Source organism: Hemicordylus capensis, chromosome 5, assembly GCF_027244095.1.
Source record: "Hemicordylus capensis ecotype Gifberg chromosome 5, rHemCap1.1.pri, whole genome shotgun sequence".
Lineage (NCBI taxonomy): Eukaryota > Metazoa > Chordata > Lepidosauria > Squamata > Cordylidae > Hemicordylus > Hemicordylus capensis.
Window position 1 is genome coordinate 217,798,498 of NC_069661.1, and position 22,553 is coordinate 217,821,050.

General features: G+C 45.5%; 1 protein-coding gene across 7 annotated transcripts in view; it reads right to left on the reverse strand.

The window, feature by feature from the left end:
* Positions 1-5,458: 5,458 nt before the first annotated feature.
* PICK1 (protein interacting with PRKCA 1) overlaps positions 5,459-22,553 on the reverse strand; it is a 67,665-nt gene continuing 50,570 nt past the window's right edge. For all 7 annotated transcript variants that reach the window (XM_053255933.1, XM_053255932.1, XM_053255931.1 and 4 more), the window contains 10 exons: positions 22,329-22,457; positions 22,150-22,216; positions 20,901-20,990; positions 18,774-18,827; positions 17,793-17,855; positions 15,967-16,100; positions 15,781-15,873; positions 14,021-14,071; positions 9,550-9,694; positions 5,459-7,258 (listed from right to left, as the gene is read on the reverse strand). In XM_053255933.1, the coding sequence (XP_053111908.1) occupies positions 7,005-7,258; positions 9,550-9,694; positions 14,021-14,071; positions 15,781-15,873; positions 15,967-16,100; positions 17,793-17,855; positions 18,774-18,827; positions 20,901-20,990; positions 22,150-22,216; positions 22,329-22,457 (1,080 nt within the window). In that variant the 3' untranslated portion in view covers positions 5,459-7,004. The remainder of the gene's footprint in view (positions 7,259-9,549; positions 9,695-14,020; positions 14,072-15,780; positions 15,874-15,966; positions 16,101-17,792; positions 17,856-18,773; positions 18,828-20,900; positions 20,991-22,149; positions 22,217-22,328; positions 22,458-22,553) is intronic.

Below are 22,553 nucleotides of genomic sequence, written 5' to 3' on the forward strand. Positions count from 1 at the left end.
CCTGGCAGCCACAGAGCCCGGTGGTTTTTCTATGCTAGAAGAAAGGTAGAGGAAGGGTTTATCATTGCCATCTCCTGCGCAGTATGAGAGGATGCCTTTCAGCATCTTCCTATATCGCTACTGCCCGATACAGGTGTTTCCCATAGTCTGGGAAACATACCAGCGGGGATTCGAACCGGCAATCTCTTGGTCCCTAGGCAAGTCATTCCCACTGTGCCATTAGGTGGCTAACATTTACCATAAGAGCTTGGGCTGTGTTAAAAGTGGATACATTTTTGAGGCTGCCTGTGACATATACATCTATTGGCAAAGGATTTGCCCAGAAGGGGATCTTTTAGAGGTTGTACAGCCAATACCATATTTACCCAGATCCAATATAAGGTTTTTAAAACCAGCTATTTCCTAGTAAATATTGGGGGGGGGGGCATCTTGAATTCAGAATCCTCTTTCTTTTGGGTAAATATAGGTATAACCTGTATTTAACCTCTATCTTTTAAGGCATCATCTTAAATGTAGTCACCTTCTATTCAGGCAAATACGGTATCTTTTAGTACTGCCAAGCATTCATAAGTAACACACTATCTAGAGAACAGGAACATATTTGTGCTGTTAACATACCCTCTTGTGTATGCCAGTTCAGAATTCACTTTAGTTTCCATTTTGTTGGAAGTATTCACCTTTGAAATGTGAAAGTGTACGCACACATGAACCAGACTAACAATTGCCTTACCTTATCACTGTGTTGTGCACATATTGTCCTAGAGAATTTCAATTGATACCCAAAATTAAGCCACAGGTTTATACTTCTCACATTCAATATACTAGGGCAAAACATGGGGCAGCCCCATACTAGTGACTTCTGCATCTAACTCTTCATTAGATTTCTGGAGAACTTGGAATCTTGCTTAACAGTTTATGTCATTTTGTTTGGTCCTAAAAATGTATTACTAGATGTAGTGTTTGGGTTTTTCTAATGGATCGTCTTGGCTACGCACAATGTTTGTATACTGATCTCCTGTAACTTCAACAATGCAAAACGTGGCAGAGAGGACACCAGGCCCAGATCAGCTTGGCCACCTGAGACAAACCCATAAAAACTGCCATCAACGTTAACTCAGGTGTGTTCTTCATTGTATTTATTTATGGGGGCAACGGACTTCTTTAAATTCAGTAGGAATCCTTTCTTTAAAGCAGTGCAAACTTGACATGTGCAAACACTTCGTCTAGTGGCACTTGATGTTTTAAATGCAGATGCTGATGTAATTCTATTTGTTAACTTGCAGTAATCTTGCCACACAGATAAGCCCTCACAAGGGGCTGTGGCAGTCCCCAAGCAAGACACCCTCTGTCCTGGAGGATAATCCACGTGGCACAAGATGTATTCTATCCCCTTTACATAAAGGAATCAATGTTTGTGCTGAAGACCAAGCAGCAGCCAGAGGCTGCAGTGAAAGAGTGCACTTATTAGGCTAAGGACCTCTCTGGCTTTTCCAAATGGATTTCTGGATGAAAACTACCTCCTTGGGCATGCCTAAATCACCCTTAATCTGCTTTACTAGCTGGTTTCTTGTAAACACCCTCTGCCAAAGCCCTTCCTTCCGATTGCCTCAGTGACCTGACCTAAAATGCCCTAGAGCAGCACCTTAAAGGAACTGTGTTACATCAGAGGGCTCAGACACTAAATGCAAGGTCTGACAGAGGCTCCAAAAGAATGGGTACTTTGACTGTTGGCCCAGGGCTCGATTGGCAGTCATGGAAAGTCATGTTTGTTTATTCACAAAATAAACATGACTTTTAACTCAATAGTCATACATAAATAAAATAGATGTTGAAGCACCCCCCTCCCCCATAATGCATTTTGAAAAGAGGGAAGAGCGTTAATAACTTGGAGATGGGTCTGTAGCTCAGTGGTAAAGCTTCTGCTTTGCATGCGGGTCTCCGGTGCATTCCCTGGCATTTCGAGATAGGGCTCAGAGAGACTCTTGCCTGAAACCTTGGAGAGCCACTGCCAGTCAGTGCAGACAATACTGAGCTAGATGGACCAAAGTTCTGGCTTGGTATAAGGCAGTCTCCTCGGTTTCTAAGCCCTGAAGTACGGCAACTTGCATTACGGGGCTCAGAAGTCCACGTTATTCATAGGATGACAGGAATGTGGCACATGGTAGTCCAGATGGTTCACGCTCTCATCAGATGGTGACTTATTTCAAGATGGGTTTTTGGAAGAGAGCTGGTCTTGTGGTAGCAAGCATGACTTGTCCCCTTAGCTAAGCAGAGTCTGCCCTGGTTGCATATGAAAGGGAGACTAGAAGCATGAGCACTGTAAGATATTCCCCTCAGGGGATGGAGCCGCTCTGGGAGGAGCAGAAGGTTCCAAGTTCCCTCCCTGGCAGCATCTCCAAGATAGGGCTGAGAGAGATTCTTGCCTGCAACCTTGGAGAAGCTGCTGCCAGTCTGTGTAGACAATGCTGAGCTAGCAGGACCAATGGTCTGACTCAGTATATGGCAGCTTCCTATATTCCTAGATGGACCAATGGTCTGACTCGGTAGACGGCAGCTTCCTATGTTCCTACGAATAGCAGTAAAAGGGGAGAATGCTCCCATGAGGTGGGTTTGTAACCATAGGTTATCTGCATCTACCCACAAATACAGCTAAAGGGTACATCCAAAGGCAGTTCTTGTATCCAAAGCAGAACAATGGGCACGTCCATGAGTCTGCTCTGGTGCTCTTGTACATAGGTGTGAGCCTATATCTCTTGAGAAGGCCTTCACCTTTTCCTATTGGACAAGCAAATAGGCCATCCTGAGGGTGTCGAACTGCACTGGTTCTGCCAACATCCCTGTCAGCCATGCAGCCATGGTGACCAGTACAGGTTGAAAGCACTGGGTTATGTGGACTGAAAGGACAGAATGAGCTTCATAAACACATCTCATTTCCTTCTGAGAAACATCTCCATAGCTGCTCAGAGCCCTATTCACCACTGCAAAAATACAATGCATTCTACTGGAAGATATAATTTTAACTTCAGGACAGGTCACCTCTGCAGAACCTTGCATAAGAAACCCAAAAGCTTTAAAACATGTTTGTGCAAGAGTAACAAGGTAGTTACTACCTGGAACTAGGAATGGCAACTAGTGCCTCCCAGGCAAAATCCACACATGCATTTTCCCTACTCCCCATTCCCTCCCTGTCCTCTAACGCCAAGAGGTCGTCTCCTACTATGCCAGCCACAATGAAAATGGGGGCTGAGGACAGAGCCATTTCTCTCTGTGTGCACATATGAATACGAATACACATACATTTTGAGGAGGTTAGAGCTAAGCACCGTATGCACAAAGATCACTTTCATGTAGCCCAATAGCAAAGAACATTCTTGACTGGTAACCACAAGATAGCAGTCGCAGCAACTGGGAATGGGACCAAAGTTCAGTGGAAAAGCCTGCACACTTGGCATTACAGAAGGTCCCAAGTTCAATTCCGACCATGTCCAGGCAGGGCTGTGAATTGAAAGACCCCTGTCTGAAACCTGGGAGATCTATTGCTAGTCAGTGTGGACATATTGATCTAGATGGCCCAATGGTCTGACAGACCATTTTCAATTCTGTGCAAAACCTTCAGCTGGCTATAAGAAGCTATGCTTACTACCTCACTCAAGTTCCTGCTTACTGAAATCCCTACCCCAGTCTTTTATCAGCCATTGTCCAAACACTTCTGAGCATTTCTTCCCCCAGATGCTAAGATTCTCTAGGTGCCAGACTCTTGTGCAGAAGATATATGGGTGTCTATGGTGCACACTGCTCCATACTTCGCTTACTTGTGATTTAGAGACCCTCTCTTAAGATCTCCTGCTGGGGTTGGCAGCCTTTCAGAAATAGTCTGTGAAGTTTTCATTTATTCACCCTTTTGCAGGCCACTAAGGACCTCAGAGCTACAGGGGTGGGGTGGGGCGGAGTTTCACTCCATTGCTCCTCCTGCTGGAAATCTCTCCAGAGGACCCAGACGTCCCATCCCTGGCCTCCGCCAGGTCAAATAAAGCAGAGCAATCCCCACACCTCTACGGGAGACTTTACAGACAGGGCTCCTACCCCGAATCTCCTTCAGAAGAGAGTGTGTGCGTTCACACACCAGACAAACCTACCCCGAAGTCCCTTTGAGATCCTTGGACCCACTCCACACACAAATCGGGCTTTGTCTTGCAAATTCTAGCTTATCTTGAGGTATTTCTGGGTTTTTAAAATGCTGGTTTTAAGCTACTTTTTCTGAAGACACCAGAGCAAATAGGGAGAGGCACTGAGTAGAATCATTAGCACGATAAGAAGGATACTCTCTTTAGAAATGCAGATGTAGCTCTTTAATAATCACTCCCTCCCCCGCCCCCATTGGCTAGAACAGGCCTGCTCAACTTCGGCCCTCCTGCAGATGTTGGCCTACAACTCCCATAATCCCTGGCTATTGGCTACAGTGCCTGTTCCTGCTTTCCCTGCCCCTTGCATGCCTGTGCTGAGCACGGACTGACCATCTGCCTCTGGGACTCCAGTCCTTCCCCTTCACTTCTGGCTGCAAACAAGGCTGCCACCGCAGGGGCACAGCTCCAAGAGTGATGCCATGCTGCCCAGCATCCTCCAACACTTCAGACGGTGGGCGTGGTGTGGCTGGCCACAAGCGCCACTCAAAATCATTTTGCATGCCACTTCTGGCATGCATGCCACATAGGTGGCTGACCTACTGAATCTACTGTATAGATGCCACTCCCACTCATTCCGGAAGGCACACTGTCCCTCTTGTAAGGGCCTCAGCACCTTCTACATTCAAAAGACATTTAGGGTAGCTGTTCATGGCTTATGTAGCATTTATGAACTCCTGCTAGGCTTGTGCATTGAGGTAGTGAGAACTGGTAACTGCTGTCCCCTGCTGAGCAAAGAGGCATCTTTTTAAATTGGTGATTCTCTTTATCTAGCAGGGGGAGAGGAACTGGCCCTTTATGTCCCCATTACAGCATCCCTCCAGTGGCTGTTGCTGGTGTCTATCTTTTTCTTTTTTTAGATTGTGAGCCCTTTGGGAACAGGGAGCCATTTTATTTTATTTTATTATATAAAGAGAGAGTCCTGCCTACAACCTTGGAGAAGCCGCTGCCAGTCTGTGTAGACAATACTGAGCTAGCTGGACCAATGGTCTGACCTGATACATGGCAGCTTCCTTTGTTCCTACGAACTCTAAGCCATGGAATGGCCCCATAGGCCAGTAAGCACATGCACACTTGGCCATGCCAGGCTTCTGTTACAAAATTGTTGCAAAAGCAACTTAACATCCCTGTTTTGGAAGTGAATGACTCCCTGGCATGGAAGGAACATGATTTATCAGCAGTGCTTGCCCTTCATGCCTCTGTCTGCAACCAAAACGAAAGGATTAAGGAGAGAAAAACCAAATGGCTAAAAGCCTTGAGGAAAAACAGAAGGCAGAAAAGTTCACATTTGTCTTTATTAGTCACACCACTTGACATGTAAAAGCCACTGAAGAGCACCCTGGACCCACATGGACTTGTTGTGACCATTCACAACAAGAAAGAGGCAATGGATATCAAAAACAAAACCCCAAAGGGAATCTTATATGCCATAAATTAATGCCATAAATTAATGCTTATATGCCATAAGTGTATAGCTTCTCTCCTTGCCAGTTAGCACAAACTGTATAGAGAGGAGGAGAAGTCAATGCCCCTTCCCCCCCAAAAAACTCTCTTACTAATCAGGACAAATGCTAACCTATTCCATTAGAAAACTCAGAGGATCATCAGAATTCCCTAGAGAACAAAGAAGCCCACCCCCACCCCAACCCGCTGCTTCCTTTGGTGTTGGGAAGCTTTGTATACGTGAGTGAGGGGGGCTGGGGCACTGGTTTGCTGCTCACAGAATAGGCTCCCTGTTCCCAGAAGTAGCATTTCATAAAGAATAAAGGTAACTGTGTAGGTGTAAAGAAAGTCCAAGGTCAGAATTGAGAGCTTTAATGCTTAAAGTAGTGGTTTCATCTTTAACCTCAGCCATTCGAAGACCACCTTCCACACACACCACTTCCCCCCTCCAGATATAAAGCTTTCAAATATAACAGCTTGTTAAATACTGTATAAGGCTTAAGTTTTAGAAAAGATTATGCAGCTGAGCACCTATGCAGAAGGGTCTACAAGGCAGGCTGTGTGATCCTTAAGGACTGTATTTGGTTAAGGCCAACCATGGGTCATTGCAAATGGACTCCAGCAGGGAACACAGGCCAGGGTAATTCAACCCAGTGTCAAGTTCCATTTTACCTATCCATACTGACTTGATCTTGTTGGGGATAATGATAGACCAAGACTGATTCTTCTGGATGTCCTTCTAATGGTTGGACTCTCCAAGGTGTCACCCAGCTTACATTAACCTAGCTTCCTTTCTTGTCTGATATGAATAGGAAAGGGACATATTCTCAGTCTTAAACCTAGCTACTGACAGAAACCTAGTTAAGGATTAAAAGTGGAAGGAGCAGGAAGAAATCAAAATCTTTTGGCCTGTTTCCCACCCCCTAGATGCCAGAATGGAGGACAAATGGCCTTGACTTATTAACACTCACACACAAGAAGGTAGGGTTGATCACAATAACCATTCCCCTGAAATTTAAGTTAATGGAAATGTGTGTGTCCCTTGCACACACAATACAGCACCTCTGCCCAGGAAGCCATGCTGAGATGAGGGCCGAGGGGTGTTCCCAGGTAGTCAAGTCCTTCCTGTCACTTTCAATGGGCAATGGGATTCCAGGAAAAGCCAGGGAGTCAAACAAGGAATGAGGAAACTGTTTTTGGAAGAGGGATTGTGCATGAGCACTTCGGGCACAAGCCATCCCCAACTGCCCACATCCAAAGCAGAGCCTTGAGTCCCTGGCTGGACTTATACAGACAGAAAAGTCACCATGGACAAGCTGCCTAGAGAAATAGAATTTATCAGTCTCTGCAGGGACTTTCCACCTGGTCAAGTCTATGAGCTCAAGCATCATCGATGAGTTTCTCACCATTCTCTTCTTCCTTCCTGGTACCTTCGCCATTTCCACCACCTTCCTCTTCCTCCTCATCCTCTGCCCCATCTGTGAAGACATCCTTCTGGCCATAACTCAATGTGGTACGTGCCAGATCCACTTCTATGGGGAAGACATCCGCATCCCGCAGCACAGCGTAGCAGTCGTCATAGTACTTGGAGAGGGTGGAAACAAAGCGCTGCAGCTGGAACACAATGTCTTGCACTGAGAAAGAGAGAAAAGCATTAGGAGAGCCGAGATTATGGGGAGCCCCTCCCTGAGGTGGATACTTGTTTATGAGACACTGCCATCATTCAGACATTTCAGTACCAGCGGAATCCTTGCATTCAGCTGCCTGACTTATATCTCAAACGCTGCTTTTTCTAAACCTGTAGAACAAAAGACCTAAATGCCAAGGACTGTAAACCAGAGCACACATCCTTCGAAATATGTTCTGTTCTTAAATCAAGTTGCTATTTCCATGCAAACTTATTTAGGGTTGCTGTGAGAGGTATCCAGAGTGGATGGCTGTAGCCATGTAGAGTTCTCATAGGGGGCTTAGACAAATTATTGTAGGAGAAGGCTATCAGTGGCTACTAGTCTTGATGGCTATAGTCTACCTCCAGATTCAGAGGCAGGAGGCCTCTGAATATGAATTGCAGAAGAGCAATGGCAGGAGAGGAAGGCTTGCCCCCTCACCTGAGAGGGGAGGATGCCTGAGAGGGGAGGATGCCCCTCTCCTGAGAGGGGGCATGCCTTCCTCTCCTGGTTGTCATGCCTTCCTCTCCTGGAGGAGAGGGGAGGATGTCTGAGAGGGGAGGATGCCCCTCTCCTGAGAGGGGGCATGCCTTCCTCTCCTGGTTGTTGAGCTTCCCAGAGGCATTTGGTGGGACACTGTGGGGGAACAGCATACTAGACTTGGTGGGCCTTGGGCCTAATCCAACACGGCTATTCTTATGTTCTTAGAATAAGGTCAGCTGCCCTATGTAGAAAAACACTCCAAGTATCTCAGCTGGAGGTGGCTCCAAGACAAGGAGGCGGGTCTCATGATCAGTGAGACTCGCTGGAAGGGGGTTTGTGGGGAGAGCGGGCTTAGCCCACTCTCCCTGCAGACGATCAAGCCTGCAGCCCTAGGTGGCCGGATCGGCCACCCACACGACTGCCGGCTCTGTCATGCAGCCGGCGGGCCACACAGCCCCCGGATGCCTGGAGAGACCCCTGAGCCCAGGAGGCTGCTTGCAGCCTCCCGGTCAGGGGTCTACTCGTGTGTCGCCATGCATCGCGGCAACACACGAGCAAAAAGAGGAGGTTAACAGAGCGCTCGCACCGTTAACCTCGGCTAAGGGGAGGGGTATTTGGGGGCTAGCTGCCGGGAGCCGCGTGGCTCCCGTTGCAACACACGATCGCCCCAAAGCGGGCTAGGCTCCCTTAGCCTGCTTTTGGGCGATCGTGAGAATCGCCTCGAAATGTTTTATTCACTTCAATTTATACCTGGCTAATCTATCATGTCAGTTTAGGATGGGTTAGGGAGACATTTTTAAAGGGAGACATTTTGAAAGGATGACTCCCTGGTGTAGATCTTCCCTCATCCTGTCCAATAATACAAAGAAGTTCTATTTCATGTTCTTTGATCATCCTGAATCTTTTTTTTTTTTTTTAAGGGTTTTAGTTTTTAAAAATCATAATAATTCCACAGCACAGTCTTACTGCTGGTCCTTTAGCTCCACCTAGGGGAGCTCCCCCAACTATAAACATTTTCTAAAGGCAAAACAAACATGATGCTGGAGATGCATGGATGTGTCTCCTGACATCTTGCGGGGAGGCTAAAAAGCAGCTGTGGTTTGGATTGTATTTACTGATGGCCAAACTCCTCCCAGTCAGGCTTGGAACTGAGTTCATTAAAATGAACTTGTTTCCCAAACATGGGTGTGGGTGTTTGCATGTCTATGCTCATTTCAGAACATTTTTTGGACCCCGTCATGCATCTCCAGTGTCCACCTTCTCAAGGTGTTCTCCCAATTCTGATCATTCATTCTCCAGGAGGCCTCAGCTTTTCCAGTTCCACTGACATTAACCGAACATTTCAATCCCACTATAGCAGAAGCAGGCAAGTTTCACAAACGGCTGATGTATCACAACAGCACTGTTGGTATGGTACAGAACCCAGCAGTCTTCCTGTAGCACAGGCACCCGTCTGCGCATCATGGCTCAACTGGCAATCGCTAAAACATCTTGGCCTTGGTTTGCCACTTGTCTGTTTCTGCACTGCACTACTGGTATTCACAAAGCCAAGCAATTAGTACCTATATGTGCTGTTTTTCGGAAACTGCTGATGTACTTTGAGGAGGGAAGGGTAGAAAGTACTAGCATGCTTTAATAACAGGGGACATGTTCAGCCTTCTTTTTCCTCTCCAGGCTCAACTGTAGCTCCAGCATGTTCAAGGGCAGGCAAATCTGTGTTACAGTGGAGTTTACAAACTAACCTTTGCACTTAGGAGGAAAGTAACCACACTCACCATGTTTTTGGTCTAGCAGCTCCATCTTCTCTAATACATCTTTCCTCATCTTGGCAAAGCGCGTACGTGCCTCCTGGCGACAGCGCAGGATTAAGCGGTATTCATAATTCCCAGTGCTGACCCGGTAGAGAGGCTCTCCTAGCGCCTGCCCAAAACACCATATCACTGTAGCAACAACCAACCACAAACTCTGCAACAGCTTCACATGTGGCTAAGTGCCCCTCTGATGTTCACCAGCAAACCTCAGCTTCTCACATGATCATACTGTGGAACTGGCTGGCTGGCAGCCAAACATTTAAAGCTACACACTCAGAGGTGGCTTTTCCTGAGGAATGAGAAGCCTAGAACCCCGAGGGCAGAGCAGCAAGCATTTCAGTCAAAAGACCCACATCACAAGGCTGATCACATGGTAAAGAGGATCATGAAATGACATTTGATTACTATCTTCCAAACTTTTGTTTTTCTTTCCTAAAGAAGAAAGCAAGCAAGCAAGCAAGCAAATAAATAAATAAATCAACAAGAAAACAAGGGGGAAAGGACAAGGTAGGTTTGTTAGAATTAGTCTTTTCTAGAGTTTGATTTCTTGCTGGCTAGGGGTTTGTTTTTGCAGGGCAGTTTCAGTTGTGCCTAGAGAGACAGTGGGTGAGGTGAGTCTTGTAGGAGAGGCCACATTCCTGAAGTGGCTCAGTTTGGAAGTAGTTCTTGAGAAGACAAGGCTCGGACCAGGGGAACTTTGCTACCTGGAGCTTTGTGAAGAGGAGCTTGCTAACAGATATCAAAGGGGTTTTGTGTGGAGTTTAGCAGGGAAGTGTGTGGGGAGATACACGAGTGGTCCCCCTTTATTACAAAAGAGACACCCAGCTCAAGGAGAAGGCGAGGTAATTTTCTTGGAAGACATAGATTAAAACCTTTAATTATTTGACAACTGCAGCTGAGACCTAGCTTTCAAGTAAACAAGTTATATATATTCTAAATTATGAAGGTAGAATGCCAGCAGGGGAGGGGGTGCTCCCAGCACAGAGTGTTGCATGTATGACTATCTGCCTGAGGGGGAGAAGTCATTAGTGGTGTGCACGAACCAGACCGCAGGCCATGTTAGAGGCCCGCGAGCTGGTTCGCAAGTGGCCCGGTCCGGAGGTCCGATGCCAGGGGTGTATGTGTGTCTCGCTTTAAGGGCGGGGGGGGTTGTACTTACCCCTCCCGCCGCTTTTCCCCCTCCAGCGCTCCATTTTTAAGAGACATTTTTGGGGTGGCAATGTTCCTCCCTGCCGCCCCTGCCCCTTTGTTGACCAGTAAAAGCAAAAGTAACTTCCGTGAATGTACCTGCCACTGACACGCGCGTGGGACGTGCGTCAGTGGTGGGCGCATGTGCGGAAGTTACTTCTGCTTTTATCGGTCAACAAGGGGGCAGGGGCGGCAGGGAGGAACACTGCCGCCCCGAAAATTTCTCTAAAAAATCGAGCGCTGGAGGGGGGAAAGCGGCGGGAGGGGTAAGTACAACCCCCCCGCCCTTAAAGCAAGACACCCCCCACCCCGGCATCGGACCGTGCCTCTGCGGTCCGTGCACATCCCTAGAAGTCATGGATGTGCAGTCAGTTCAAAGAGCTCCTGGCTCTCAAGCATCAAGTTTGTTCTCTCGAAGCCAAGGTGGCTGACCTGGAGAAGTTCAGGGAGGCTATATGGATGAGATCCTCAGGAGGCATCCCACTCTTAGGCTGGCCGCTCCTCCGCTGTCATGGAGAATGAAGGTCTCAGGGAAGGAGGACAGCAGTCTGAGGAAAGGGGGAATGCTCCCTTAGAAGGGACCCCTTCCTTGGGTGATGTGCCCATATCCTTTCGCACAAAGGATACTCCTCTAGGGGTTGGCGGCCCCCTTGTAGTGGGCAATTTGATCATTAGGGGCATAAAAAGATGGCTTTGTGATCTGGGTGTAGAGTATATGGTGACTTGCTTGCCTGGTGTGAAGTTTGTGGACATTACATGGTGTCTAGATAGGCTGTTGGGCAGTGCTAGGGAGGAGTCAGCTGTCATGGTGCACATCAGCACCAAAGATGTTGGGAAATGCAGTTGGGAGGTCCTAAAATTTAGGCTGCTAAGTAGCATATTGAAGTCCAAGGCCTCTACGATAGCATTCTCTGAAGTGCTTGAGGGGCAGAAGTCATGGCTGTGCACTCAATAAAAAGAGCTGCTGGGGGAAACAGTGAAGTGGCCAAATCTGCAGATGACACTAAACTATTTAAGGTAGTGAAATCCACTACCTGTGAGGAGCTCCAGAAGGCTCTCTCCAAACTGGTAACACAATGGCAAATGAGGTTTATTGTAAGCAAGTGTAATATGATGCATACTGGGACAAAAAACCTTCAACTTCACATATACACTGATGGGGTCTGAGCTGTCAACGACTGACCAGGAGAGAGATCTTGGGGTTGTGTGGACAGCTAGTTGGAAGTGTTGACTCACTGCATGGCACCTGTGAAAAAGGCAAACTCCATTCTAAGGATCACTAGAAATGCTAATATTATAATGCCGTTATGCAAATCTATGGTACAGCCACATTTGGAGTACTGTGTACAGTTTTGGACACCGTATCTTAAGAAGAACTTTGTAGAACTAGCAACGTACAGAAGAGGGCAACCAAGATGATCAGGGGCCTGGAGCACCTTTCTTATGAGGCAAGGCTACAGCATTTGGGGCTTTTTAGTTTGGGAAAGAGGCGACTACAGGGAGTCATTGTTATATCATCATCATTATTATTATTATTATTATTATTATTATTATTATTATTAATTGAATTTATATACCGCCTAGTATAAAAATCTCTAGGTGGTGTCCAGAAGTAAAAACATAATATAATACATTTAAAATTCATAAAAAGATAAAATCATAACAGAAAAAACACATTAATAACACTTTTAAAAAATTAAATAAATAAATAAATAAATAAATAAAGTGATAGATGTGTATAAAATTATACATGGAGTAGACAGAGTGGATGGAGAGAAATCCCGCCCCACCCCCATACCTACAAGCACACAACACTAGAACCAGGGGTCATCCCATGAAACTGAAGGCCAGGAAAATTAGGACCAAGAAAAGGAAGTATTTTTTCACACAGCGCATAATTAACCTATGGAATTCACTGCTACAGGATGTGGTGATGGCCACTAGCTTGGATGGCTTTAAAAGGGGCTTAGACAAATTCATAGAGGACAGGTCCATCAATGACTATTAGTCTGGTGGCTATAGGCTACCTCCAGCCTCAAAAGACAAGATGCCTCTAAATACCTGTTGCAGGACAGCAACAGCAAGAGAGGGGGCATGTCCTCACCACTTGCCTGTGGGCTTCTCAGAGGCATCTGGTGGGCCACTGTGTTAAATGGATGCTGGACTAGATAGGCTTGGGCCTGATCCAGCAGGGCTGTTCTTATATTCTTATAAACTAGGAATGGATGGGAACCATGTGTTATCCCACAATTTTAAAAGCATGCATGCAAACAGTTACTGCCAGGGATTTCCACCATAACATGCATAGAGCACTACCAGACAAACTTCTGTGCTTAATAACTTTGCCGTTATTAACTTTGCCTTTTCTTGCCGTTTTGCATATTTTGAAGGAAGAAGACAGGTAATGCTTACTATGAACCTATTGAAACCCCTTAACTTAGGAAATTTCTGCTTTCCCCAGAGGAAGGGATACAAGAGTGATGCTCCAGATGCTTACAACCATGCAAGCCTTTCTGTGGTAGCCATGCCATACAGCTTCCTGCTCAGTTCTAAGACAGCACCAGGCACTGGTGAGTCTGGCCACTATTGGCGTGAATGAAGAGCCACATAAAGTATCTCTGCATTTTATCATTGGATATTTTGTACCCAGGGCCTATATGGTGACCATCAAATGACTGTCAAGACTTCCCTTTGACTATACTAAATGAAACCTGAGTGGTTCATGTCTGGGGGACTCTATACTGAGTCAAGGTACTGGAAGTCAGAACTTTTGATTGCCCTCTATAAAAGACTGACATCTGTCCACTGCAGAGCATACAAGACAGAACAGGTTGAAATTAGAGACTTTCAATCCTGTTCCAGGGAGATGGGTCTGTAGATGCATGCAGATTACTTAAGTGATCTAGATTATTCAGATCTGGTTTTATAATGGTTTTAATTGCCATTTTGTATGATGATGTTAGCTGCTCTAATGGCCTTGTGGAGCCCTGTTGGCCAAGGTACAGATTTTAGAATAAATAAATATACATGCTATCAGTCCACAGAATACACATTATCAAAACAAATGACCACCGGGCTTGAAGAGATCAGAATGTGAGGAGTTCACATTCCTCTGAAGCACCTTTTAGAGTCAGGGAAAATTGAGGCACAGAGAAGGCACTTTATAACATGTCATAAATGGTAATTTGTACAACAATGTAGGATTCAAAAGATGATGTTGAATGCTTTGGTGAGCCTCAGTACTTACAATGCAGCTGTATTCCTCATCATCCATCTCCTTCACCTTGAGGCAGTAAGACTAAAAAAGAACAACAAAATACCCAGGGTTACAATGTCCAGAGGTGTAGAACCATTTCTTGTTTTGGCTAAAACAGAGAGTTGTGTGGCATCTTGAAGCCCCACAAATCTATTGTAGCAGAAACTTTGATGGACTACCATCCACTTCATCAGATGAAGTCCTATCGCCCATTAGCCAGCATTATAACACACACAGAGACAGGACACCTACCATCTAAGGATAATACTTGATGTATTGATAGTAGATTGTACTCTATTAAAACTATGCTGCAATAAATGTGTTAAGTTTCTTAGGTGCCACAAAAATCTGTATTGTTTTCCCAGTGTTACAAGCTACTTTTGCCAGACAGTGTGGGACATGTCCACAAGTAACAAGAGGTATATGCATAGCTCCTTTTAAGAGCCGTTATTCTGGTTCATGAGTTTCCTCAGCACCTTTATTGCTTGCTTTATCTATCTTGTTTGCTGGCTTGCTTTATATAACTAGTGGGTCAAACACAAAGGTTGTTAGCCACCGGTAAGAACCTTGCATGAAACTCAAGTCTCCCTGACTTGCATCATAATTCTATGCATGTTTATTCAAAAGTAAGTTCCACTGAGTTCAATGGGACTTACTCCTAGGTATAGGATTTCAGCCTCAACCATTTTTAGAAGCTAGAGGAGAATTAATTGATTGATTGATTGATTGATTGTTAAATTTCAATCCCACCTTTCATTAAAACAATCTCAAGGTGGTTCACACAAAACTTAACACAAAACTACAAAAATTACACAATTAAAATATTAGCTAGAATATAAAAATACAGACCTGACTAAAAGATCAAGCACAATATAACCTTTGTATCTTATAAAAGATACAAAGCATTAGAAACAATCATATAAAAGCCTGGATAAAAAGCCAAGATTTCACACGCTTTCTAAATACTATTAATTGGAGATGGAGGAGTGAATGGGAGAGCATTCCAAAGTCTGGGGGCTATAACTGAGAAGGCACTGTCCCACGTGTATGATAGCCGAGCCTCCCTCATGGTTGCCACCCGGAGCAGATCCACCCCAGAAGACCTCATCAAGTGGGCAGCAACCTTTGGGAGAAGGCGGTTCCTCAGATATCCAGGGCCCAAACCATTAAGGGCTTTAAAGGTCAAAACCAGAACAAAGAACAGATCACTCTTATAATTGATCCTGATTTCCTGTTCACTTTCCTTGAATACTCGGTACTAGTCATTATTAGAATTTCAGGCTGGAGAGACCACAGTTTTGAGCTTTCAAAACATGACTCTTAAATTGCTTTCTGTAGGCAGTAAACTTATAGCAAAGATACTTGAGCTGTTTAAGAAAATCATGGAAGGAGACAACATCTAAAATCATCTTACTAGGCTTCAGGATGTTCAAAGAGAATATCTTTGTGGAACGTTTTTGTAGTTATCCAATAGAAAAATAAAGAAAGTTTTTCCTGGGATTCCACTCTGAGCCCAGGGAGGTTCAAGCTCTGTTGATAAGAGGAATGGTGGTGGCAGCATTTTAATTCTACAGGAAATATACATTAGTTTTAGGAGAAGCCTAGCCAGACAGATCACCAGAGATGACTCGGCATTCCCCCCGTCCTCACATGAGCTGCTCTGAGACAAAGGCTGTAATCTGCTACAATCCTTTCCTTCTTATAATTAGTAACAAAAAAGAGCAGCTCAATACTAAATGCTCAATACTCACCAAATACTCAAACTTGACATCCAAATACTTCTTGATAGTTAGCCTTGTATCAGGAATGGCTTTGTTCAGGTAGGTGTTCAGGTCAGTCAGCATCTGTAAGGAAAAAGGTGGTCATGCAAAATAAAGATACTATCCTGCAAGCAACAAGTAATAATATGCTTTTCTTCCTGCAGTTTGTTTCTTTACTGGTTTGATAGTTTTCAGAAGGCGGATTCCAAACTTCTCAATGCTGCGATGGGCATCTGCAAATTTCACAAACGCTTCACTGGCAGCTGGCTGAGGCTCCCGCACACCAATGACCGAGAAGACATCACCAAATGCTGAGGGGGGGAAATGGGACAAAATGAGGACTGTGACTGAAAGGACAAGTGAATTATCATTTAGGAATCTTTCCCTCCTTCAGCGAACGGGCATTCCCATAGTACACACGGACATGATGCACAGTCTCCCACTCTTGGGAAGGGCCCACGGGGGCTGCTGCACAACTTCAAAGGCAGCCCCCGTGGTGCAGGAATGGGGCTGCCATAGAATGACTCTAAACTGCTTCTGGGCAGCAGCACAGCACTCCTTCCCCTGGAAACAATAGGAAGAGTGCTGTGCTGCTGCCTGGAAGCAACTGAAAGTCATTCCAAGGCAGCCCCATCCCTACACCACTGGGGCTGCCTTTGAAGTTGTGCAGCAGCCTCAGGAGGCCCTTGCTGTTATCAGGAGACTGCGCATCAGGTCTGCCACCATTTGCCCCCTGCTTTAAATGTCAAGACATTCTTCTACTGCCTGCTCGAGATGCTATCCCATATTGCCCCATGACTAGACACAGAGGTATGTGAGGAGAGCTGGTCTTGTAGTAGCAAGCATGGATTGCTCTCTATGCTAAGTGGGGTCTACCCTGGTTTGCATTTGAATGGGAGACTACATGTCAGCACTGTAAGATATTCCCTTTAGGGGATGGGGCCGCTCCGGGAAAAGCATGCAGAAGGTTCCAAGTTCCTTCCCTGGCATCTCCAAGATGGGGCTGAGAGAGACTCGTGCCTGCAACCTTGGAGAAGCCGCTGCCAATCTGTTTAGACAATGCGGAACTAGATGGACCAATGGTCTGACTCAGTAGAAGGCAGCTTCCTATGTTCCTTCCTATGTACCGTAGTCTCACACATATCCTTGTGACCCACCACTCCGCAGCCATTTCCTTCAATGCATTCTGCTCTCCTCTTCAGTGAAACTGACAAAGTCAGGGGCAAGCCAAGTCAGTTTCAGAAAATTAAAGTACTGTTGTGCATACATGTCCTTCTGAAGGGAAAAAAGAACATACATTCCTCCTCCAATAAGGCTTTGCCTTGACCTTGTTGGTTTAACTGGAGAGTAGAGGAGGCAGTGGTGATAGGAATTTGCACTAGTAAAACTGACAATACTTCCCTTCCCACCTCTATTCCATTTCTGTAAAAGAAGAAGAGGTTAAAATGTAGAAAATGTAAAAAGGTCATTGCCAAATATGTATAGCTCTAGGGGGAAAGTAGTGAGTGGTGAATGAAGAGCTAAAAAGGCACTTCAGACAGAATACAACTGTTCACAGGGGACAAAACAACACAGCGTATTTGAAATGAGATTGTAAATCCAACCTCTTACATGGTTATCAAGTGAGTTAATGACATGATACAAGCAAATTTAATGTGGTATTTTTTTCTTTCACACATGCATACCATCAGTGGAAGAAAGGTCCAAATCATGTTAGGTGGAATGTGTGAAGTCTAACTGGGTGTGCACTGGAGACAAGCAATCCCAACAAGTTCCTTTGGCAGCATATGGTGTCTATCACAGTGGCAACGACTGAAGCAAGTAAATATGCTGGTGGAAGGAACTAAATCATAGAACTACCAGTGTCACTTCCTGTAGTCCCTGTGATTGCCTTGGAGGACATTCTAGCATTTTCAAGATCTAAGGCAATCAAAGATACCAATCCCACAGTAGTATGGCCCATAATGTGGTTTATAAGCTGAAAAGTCTGCTGCTCCATTTACCTCTATGCGTCTGAGACAGTTCAAAGAAAGCTCTGAGGAGGCTCTTTGTGTGTTCCGTCATGCCTAGACAGAAGTGGAGAAAAAGCACAAGTGACATTGATTAAGGACTCATCCATATAGGATCTCCTCCTGCTTCCAAGTTCAACACCTTAGCATCAAACCAAGCATTTGGGAGAGAAAAATACACAAAGACAAATGCAGCTGGGAACTTCATCACACTAATATCACATTTGTATGGTGTGCAAACAATAACCTCTGCTGCTTCTTACTGCTAAGGTTGCCTGAAAGAACTGGGTGGTGGGAGCAGCTCTGACCACCTTGTCTTGAAGTTGCTATCTGCTCCACTTCAAGACTGGTCTGCAGTTGCAGGTGTTTTAAGGGAGAGCTTGCTTTCTGACCTGTTGCAGGGTTGGCAGGTGACACTAGAGGCAACTGGCCCATTGGCATGGCCCTGAAGCTGTTGTTGGACTACAGCTCCCAACATTCTCAGCCACCGTGGTCAATAGTCAGGGATAATAGGAGTCACAGTCCAACAATGCTGGAGGGCCAAAGTTGTGTAAGCTCTGTTGTAGGATGAAAGATCTCTATGTGGAAGCCAACATCCACTGAGACTGAAAAACAGTTTCATGGTGGAAAGGTGGGCTATGAATCTTCTAAATACGGAAATAAATATTGTCCCGAACCACCGGCAGCTGAAGGCCTGCAACAGTGTTCCCTCTAACAGGAATTCCCAGATGTTGTTGACTACAACTCCCAGAACCCCCAACCAAAGGCCACTGCAGCTGGGAATGCTGGGAGTTGTAGTGAACAACATCTGGGAATCCCTGTTAGAGGGAACACTGGCCTGCAAGTTTATATACTATGGAGATCAAATGTGCTCATGCAGTATTGTCCATTCCCCTGAAGCAATCCTCATGGATACAATTCGAGAGATGTAAAATCCCTTCCTGATAGCAGAGCAATGAGAGAGAGAGGGTTTACCTTTGTATAGCTCTGCAGTCCTCTCCAGCTCTTCTAATCTCTTCACCAACCCATCTATGGAAAGAGGATAACGGAGAGGGGCTGGTTATTATGATGAGTTGTGACCAGGAGCACAGAAAACACTAAATGATGATGGTCAAAAGTCACTAGGTAGGGTTTTCAGTTGTCATCTGACAAATGTACATTATTGCAAAGGAGCTCTGAAGATTTGGCAACCAAGGGTTTCAAGGCAAACATGAAAGTGCAAACACGTATGACACACAGAGAGGGACAACCCATCTCATTATATAGAAAAGAGATAGGAAAATGACAAAGCAGAAGTATCCACAGAGAGAGACACTGGGAGTCTGAACAGAGATAAGGCAAGTGAGAAAAGAGAAAGTTGTTACACAGAGACCTTGGTGTTCAGATAATGCTACTTGGGCTTAACCATCTTCTTACTAGTTCTCAAGACAAGATATTTTGGATCTTCAAGTGTTGGTCAGTTTTTTTGCCACGAGTCAGGCCGCTGGCAGGACTATACTCACAAGCAAGTGCTGTTTGTTTTGAACTCGCATACTGCTACACTTATTATTTGAACTAGCATACTTACTACTACTTATTTTAAACAAAAATTCTCAAAGCAGTTTACACAGAAAAATAATAACTAAAGATGTTCCCCTGTCCCCCAAAAGGGCCCACACTCTTAAAAAAACATAAGGTAGACACCAGCATCAGTCACTGGAGGGATGCTGTGCTGGGGATGGATAGGGCCAGTTGCTCTCCGCCTGTTTAATATAAGAGATTAAGAGATCCACCACTTTAAAAGGTGCCTCTTTGCTCAGTTAATATCTCTGTATGGGTGCTGTACATGCAGTTGCTATGGCTTCCACAATAGTGTTAACTTCAAAAAGTGTGTGGGAGCCATTGCCTTGTGCCAGCATGCCCTTTGAGAGCCCTGTTCTCATCTGTAGCTCACAGGTACTTCACTACAGCACAAAGCAATACATTTTTACAGCATATGGGTACAAGGAGGAGTGCAACAGAGCTAAATTAATTGTTGCCAATTCTGTCCTAGAAGGTTCTCATCCTTCCAGTACTGTTCTAGAAGGCCCTCATTCCTCAGTTAAGAGAGCCTCAGAATTTCTAACACTCGTGGGATATGAGACTCTTGAGTTTTTATATGGAATGACATAGGCATGTGCCCGAAACGTTTCGGCGCCGGCAGGGGTAGTACTTTAAGGCCGGGAAAGGTGTACTCACCGCTCCCACCGCATTTCACCCGCCGGCGTGCGCTCGCTACTTCTGGCCACTTCCGGCGAACGGGGGAAACAGGGTGACAGGGAGGAATGCTGCCGCCCCAAAGGGCTTAACGATAACAGAGCGCCAGCAGGGGAAATGCGGAGGGAGGGGTGAGTACACCCTCCCCCGCCCTTAAAGTACTACCCCTGCCGGCGCCGAAGTTTATTCGTGCACATCCCTAGAATGACTAGTAACCCTGAACAATGAAATGCTGTTAATGTTAGCATGTGAGGATCAGCACCAAAACACTGAAACATGATCATCATGATACTGACTCACATCATAAAACCAAAAATGTGAAGGCTCTTCCACACATCAGGAACCCACAAATTAACCCCAGCACTCCAAGACTACACTTTGCCAGCAGCTATCAAGGGGCACTACACCATGGTGCCTGAGAAGCAGACAGGACCGGGTGACTCAAGCATTTAAGCCCATCTACGGGGCTATGTCAGCTTGCCAGCATAGCAACAATAGTGGTATTTATGCAGCGCTTCTGAGCAAACACTTCATAAATGTTATCTCAGTAATTTTTAAAATGTTGCTGTAAAGTAGGTCAAGTATTACTGTTCCAAAATTGCAAGTGAGAGGCTAGTAGCTTGTCTATGGGCCTCGCAGAAGAGTTGCAGGGACTTCTTGGTTCACAGACTTTGTAATTTGTTACTCGACTTTAGCTCTCAGTCCCACATTATGGAGGAAGCGTAAACATCTTCAACAATACTGAAGGCCAATTTCCAAACAAACACTTTGTAATTGTGAGAAATGTTGACCCAGTCCTTGACATCATCTGGCACAGTAGATGCAAATAACATCCAAATGGGAAGCGGCTTCTCGCGTGCTGCTTACCATTGCAGAGGATGGCTCGGCTTAGTCCAAGGGCATCTGCTGTCCCTGAGCTCATGTTCTCCACCAGGCGATGCTTCACTTTCTTCAGCACTGTATTCCAGAAAAGGCAAAAACATAACTCAAGGGCAGAATCATTCCTGCATGCATCATGCTGCGGCTAGTCAGACTGAGCCTAACTGAGAACTAGATTTTACATCAAGCCCTTCATTAGTGCTGAATGGCTGAATGTTTGATTCAAAAATGGAAGCTGGATTCCCCACCTCATGCAGATCAGTACTAAAGTGACGGGGTGATGGTAGAGGACATCCTGTCATTTTATTTATTGATTTTATTTCTATACCACCCTTCCAAATATGGCTCTGGGTGATTGCCCTGATCTGGAAGCCATTGCCCTGATCTGGAAACCAGCCTCCCAGGCCTCAGCACATTTTGTTTTTTTTAATTTGGAAAATCCAAAAATTTAGAAGCCAGACAATGGGCACTTGGCAAAATGGTCAGACTTAGTGACAGGCATTGTGAGAGCAGAGAAGAAAGTAAATGGGCTTCTCTTTACCCCATAGGAATACAGCAAACTGCCTTATACCAAACCAAACCAAACCATTGGTCCATCTATCTCAGCACTATCTACACTGACTGGCAATGGCTCTCCAAGGTTTCAGGCTGGACTCTTTCCCAACCCAACTGGGAAACGCCACGGATTGAACCTGGGACCTTCTGCATACGAAGCAGTGCTCTACCACTGAGCTACAGCCCCATCCCCTTTACAAGTTATATGCTTTACTAGAAACAGGGTTGCCTGGGACAAATAAATATTTTGTTAAGTAACTCTACCTCTGAATATTCTAGTCTAGGCACTACAGTTAAGTCTCTAGGTGCCATGACTCCCTAGCACCCAGGATTTGTCAAGACCTGCGCACACACCATGGCTGTTGCTTTTTCACAAGGTAAACAGCTCCGAATGTTGCCAATGGAAGTCATTTCCCTTGGGAAACAGCAGGCACAGGGGGCCCAACCCAGATTAGGACAGTGGCAGGGGATAGGGTTTAAGCCACTTCCCTAGCCCCTCGCCATGATCCTGATCCAGCTGCCATTTTTTGAAACAAGAGCTTACCATCAGCACATTAAGTCCAATGATGGACTTAATGTAATGTCTAGTTTGGCTTGAGAAGGAAGCCATAACTAGGTTAAGTGGGGGAGTGCCAGGGAAAAGTCAATCCTACAGGGCAAGTGAGGAACTGGCATGACTTACCAATATCCAAGGTCTTTCCCTGCTTGGGATCAGCCTGGAGTTTGTTATAGTGTATTGTCACTTCTCCCTGGAACAGCAAAACACAGAGTTGGTTTTCTGGAAGCGAGAGGAAGAGACTGCTTCCACGGAAGAGCAGCAGCTGATACTTTGCATTTCAGGAACCCCTTTCCATCTCTCACCTTCACCACCTGTATCATCTTGGCCACTTCCACTTTGGTTTTTCCTTTGACTGACTTCCCATTCACGCCTGTGATTTCATCACCAGCTGCCAAAGTTCCATCTAGAGCTGCAGGAGTGTTATCAAATACCTAAGGAAGAAGACACAGAATACAAGGTGGAAATGTGAAAAAGCAAAAGAAGGGAAACATACCATTTTCTTCATGACACTTTGCTCATCTTATTCT